This window comes from Notothenia coriiceps, unplaced genomic scaffold (genome assembly GCF_000735185.1).
Source record: "Notothenia coriiceps isolate Sejong01 unplaced genomic scaffold, NC01 NC01_scaffold00028429, whole genome shotgun sequence".
Taxonomy (NCBI): domain Eukaryota; kingdom Metazoa; phylum Chordata; class Actinopteri; order Perciformes; family Nototheniidae; genus Notothenia; species Notothenia coriiceps.
This window is the reverse complement of record NW_011361130.1, coordinates 1-4,813: the sequence shown is the minus strand read 5'-3', so window position 1 is coordinate 4,813 and position 4,813 is coordinate 1. Positions and strand designations below refer to the sequence as shown.

Genomic DNA, 4,813 nt, shown 5'->3' with positions numbered 1-4,813 from the left:
ATGTTTGTGTGTAGTGTGTTCGTGTGTGTGTGTGTGTGTGTGTGCATCCGCATCTATAGCCTGTTATTGTCTCATTATATCGCACTGTCAATGAATTAAAGTAAATATATAAGTGGTCATGAACACATCTGTCCATCAGACAGAGGGCTGCTGTGCCTCCTGTCATCATTAATGGACGTCTCTTTAAAATGACCGCTCAGAGGAGAGGAGTTCTCATTTCTCTAACCGCCTGCTGCTTCCCCTCCTCTCTCCTCGGTTTCCCCTCCTTGAGTCCTCCGCTCGCATCTCCTGTGGGCGGGACTAAGTCTCGAGGATAGGAGTTGAGGAGGGGAAATTAGAGTATTGAGAAGCCTCTCTTGTCTCTCTTCAGATTCATGAAATCCCTCGGGACGATGGTCAGTTTATTCTCCGGTAAAGTGACGGAGAAAGTTGTAGTGATACAGGAGCTGTCACTCAAACACAGCGCAAAGGATCATGGGAAACGTAGTCCACAAACCCCAGCGTCGTTCGGACTAAAAACAGGGGTGAGTGTTGCAACAATAAAGCTGGAATAAATGAAGTTTTTATCTGATTTTTTATTTATTGTTGCTCTCCAGGCGTATCGTTCGCTCAGATCCATGGTGGAGGCGGAGCTTAAAGAGGGCGTGGTCGACTTTTCCCGCCGCTCAGACTCCGGCTGCCGGACGCTTCTTCGACTTCACCGATCGCTGCTCTGGCTGAAACTCATGCTGGAGGGTTTGGCTGAAGGACCGGACGCCGACGGACAATTCAAAACACCTGGAGAGCTGTGCAGGTGATGCTAACAGGCTAAAGCTAACAGCTCGTTGTATAGTTCAAAGAGGCTAAAGCTAATAGCTCACCATTTGATTACAACAGGCTATATTTTTTATCTCATAGCACTATGCGAACAGCTCCCAGGTCGGGATGCTATGCTAACAGGCGTAATATAGCAACTCTTGACTGATGACATTATGCTAACAGTTCCCAGCTTATGCTAAAAGGCTAACGTTTAAAGCTCCTAACACGTCCCAGGTCATGACATCATGATTTTAAGTGTGTTGTTTTAATCTTTACATTTTAGCATTTAAAGTGTCTTTGAGTACCATGAAACCCACTCTATAAACCTGTAAAGAAAGGAAAATAAAAAAACAGAATACATTTTTTTTTTATATATATAGCAGATATTATTCTTATTATATTATAATTTATAAAATTATATAAAATTAAAATGTACAGGATTTAACTGATTCATTACATTATAATAAAGAAGTTTATTATGTGTTAAAAAACATCGCTCTAAAAATAAAATGTATTATTATTGTTGTTATCATGCTAACAGGCTTAAGTTAGCCGCTCTATGCTATGATACTAACAGTTCCCAGGTCATTACATAATGCTAACACGCTAAGGCTAACATGATATAATAATAATAATAGATAACATTTATTATAGCTCTTTCAAGGAACCCAAGGCCGCTTTACATTGTGTAAACAAACAAAAAAGATTATTGACACAATATGCTTCCTTCCCCTCTCCCCCTCAGAGACGCTTACATCGTGGCCCTGGCCCCCCACCACCCCTACATCATGCTAACATGCTAATGCTAACACAATATATTTCCCCCCTCAGAGACGCCTACATCGTGGCCCTCGCCCCCCACCACCCCTGGGTGCTGCGTCAGGCGGCAGAGTTTGTGTTCCTCGCCCTGCCGGAGCGACAGTACTTCCTGCAGCTGGTGTGTGTTCGGACCCAGCAGGAGGCCATGCCCGTCCTGCAGATCATCATCAACGCTCTGGAGCTCGTGCACACGCGAACGCAGCGAATCCTCGCCCAACACGACATGCTCGAGCTGCCCTGAACGCACCACGACAGACAAAAATAAACCAGAAACACGTGGAAAAAAAACTACAAATGTGGGAAATGTTCTTCTATTTATTTTGGTCACACACACATTATTTAACAGAATACAACTAGCTACAGAAGTAACATATGTACGGTAAATATTTGAGTAATATCTAAAATGCAAAACATGCACTTTAAGGCACCATGCTACACTCAGGAACACGTGGGATTTCAAAGTTTTGATCGACGTTTATCACTTTAACTAAACATGCATAGAAATAAGGATAGATGCCTATTTAAACTGTTGTTTTGATACAACATCGGATTTCCCACTTGCCCTGAATGCAACACACATGGTGAGAATATCATACTAACTTATTTAACGCTACAAGAAGTAAACGTGACGACTTTAACAGGAGTTTACCGTGAATGTTGCATGAGCTGTAAATACAACACACCGAGCTTTAAACTAAAAGTGTTTGTACAATGCAACCTGTTTCTTTATTATTAAACTCGCAATAAACTCCTACACTAAAAAAGAAAAAAAATTCTTGGTTTATAGAAAAGAGTAGAACATTTGTAGACATAAAAATGTGTTTCTAAATTCCTAATTTCTCTGTAAAAGTTGGCTATTGTCAAATCTCTTTTTAACAGAAAAAATACGTTTTCAGTTTAAATGCTACATGATTTTAAAAAGAACGTTTGTTTAAATTTAAACACATTTTTTGTCTCTAATTTTGAGATTTGGTTATTTTCTCTGTTTGATCTTAAAGTGATATTTTTTGGAACATTAAACACATCAGCTTGGACTCTCTAAGAGGGACGGACATTTTTCAAAAACTGCTCAGATTGAGGCTGGTTCTCAGTTTTTAAGGGCACGTTGCGTTCAGGAACTCCTCGTCTCCTCGGTGGTGGCTCTTCATGTGGGTCTTCAGGCAGTGGCTCTGAGTGAAGGCTTTCGCGCAGACGGTGCATTGGTAGGGTCTCTCTCCGTTGTGCGTCCTCATGTGAACGGTCAGGTGTTCCTGCCGCGAACACGCCTTCCCGCAGATGCTGCACACGAACAGCTTGATGCCCAGGTGGCCCCTCACGTGATTATTCAGATGCGTCTTGCGTTTAAAGAAGCGTCCGCACTCCTTACACTCGTACGGCGCCTCGTTCGTGTGAGTTCGCATGTGCGATTTTCTATAGCCGTTAGACATGAACCCTTTACCGCAGACGGAGCACGGAAACGGCCGTTCGCCTGAGTGCATATTCAGGTGCATCTTCAAACCGCCGTGGGTCACGAAAGTCTTACAGCAGATGTNGTAATTGTAATTTTTCCCTTATGCAACATCAAAGTATCACGATATGTATCGGTTGAGTATCGGTGTCGTTCAGTGGTATCGGTATCGTAAAAAAGTCAACGATATGCATCCCTACCCTCGTCATTAACCATTTGCAAATCCCCATTTTACTTCCTTTACCTCCTGAAATGTAAACCCTTAACTTATGTCTCTGTTAAACACATACAAGACTAACAATACACTTTAACAGAGTGAAAGGCAATCAGAGTATAAGACTATATGTTCTAAATGATTTTATGATAATTTGACACGACAATCTACACCTGTGCAAGAAGACATCCAACAAACTAAAGTATGTTTTTTATACTTTTCTTCTCCAGTCCTGTCCAGCATACAGACCCGTGCAGCAGCAACACATCCCAGGAACGGGAAGTAGAGACCCAGGAAGTAGAGACCCAGGAAGTAGAGACCCAGGAAGTAGAACCCCAGGAAGTAGAGACACAGGAAGCGGCAGAATCCAGCGATGACGAAATAGCAAACGAGGCGTCGGACGGAGACTGGAAACCCGACGCTGAGACGAGGGAAAGCGGCGCTAAGAGAGTGAAGTTTGGGGGTAAAAATCTGTGTAAAGTGTGCGGGATTTCATACATTCTCCTTGGAAGCCTCGTCAAACACGCCTGGAGCCACGTGGGCGAAGAAGAAGCGCCGTGCGTCTGTGGCGTCTGTGGGGACCTCTTCGAAACCTCAGAGGAATTAAAGTCTCATCTGAAAAACAAATACAAAAAGACCCACGAGTGCTCGTTCTGCAGGAAGTCCTTCCTCACTGTCACCGGGCTGAAGCGCCATGTCACGCTGCACACGGGCGACCGGCCATTTAAATGCGACGTCTGCGGAAAAGCCTTTGCACACGCCTCCAATTTAAGCATCCACAGATGGGTGCATCGAGAAGAGAAACCATACAAATGCGACGTGTGTCCGAAGGCGTTTGGATTAAAGGGGTCGTTTCAGGCTCACAGACGGCTTCACGGCAAGAGAGAGCGTTTCATCTGCCACGTTTGTGGGAAATCGTTATTAGACATGAGATCGTTAACCAGACACAAATCCACGCATTCTGGCGAGCGTCGATACGGCTGTGAGATCTGCGGGAAGCGTTTCAAACTCCCGGGAACTCTGAGATCTCACAAGAAAACCCACACGGTGCGCGAGAAAACGTTCCTCTGCCACATCTGCCGTAGACTTTCGTGTACCCACTGGCTGTTTGAATATGCACTCAGCGANTAAAAGGTCCAAGAAGTCCCACAATTGAATTTAATATTCATTTGACACGTTAACTATATCGTAAAGCGCTTCATTGGAGTAATTGTGGGATGATACATTAAATGTATCATCCCACAATTACTCCAATGAAGCGCTTTACGATATAGTTAACGTGTCAAATGAATATTAAATTCAATTGTGGGACTTCTTGGACCTTTTAGTAGGCTACTGAACAAACAATGAAAAATACATAAAAAATATGAAGAAAATCGATTATGGAATATCTTTTATAACACCCGCCATCAGGTGTGCCGCGTGAATAGCACATCTTATCAATGCAAACAGACCGTTATAGCACCGTCAGAAATCATGTTAAACCTGAGATTCGACTAGAGAACAAACAAAAAGCCGACATCGAGCTAATAGTA

General features: G+C 43.2%; 2 protein-coding genes across 2 annotated transcripts in view; both read left to right on the top strand.

Annotated features, from left to right (window-relative positions):
* Positions 1 to 2,336, top strand: part of LOC104958192 (ceramide-1-phosphate transfer protein-like) — a 4,413-nt gene extending 2,077 nt beyond the window's left edge. Inside the window, exons 4-6 of the mRNA XM_010785914.1 lie at positions 371 to 524; positions 597 to 793; positions 1,630 to 2,336. Of these exons, the coding sequence (XP_010784216.1) occupies positions 371 to 524; positions 597 to 793; positions 1,630 to 1,858 (580 nt within the window). The 3' untranslated portion in view covers positions 1,859 to 2,336. The remainder of the gene's footprint in view (positions 1 to 370; positions 525 to 596; positions 794 to 1,629) is intronic.
* Positions 2,337 to 3,444: 1,108 nt separating this feature from the next.
* Positions 3,445 to 4,409, top strand: LOC104958194 (oocyte zinc finger protein XlCOF19-like). Its single transcript, XM_010785917.1, has one exon. It carries the CDS (start codon positions 3,483 to 3,485, stop codon positions 4,407 to 4,409), a length of 927 nt encoding a protein of 308 aa, XP_010784219.1. The 5' UTR covers positions 3,445 to 3,482.
* Positions 4,410 to 4,813: the final 404 nt, after the last annotated feature.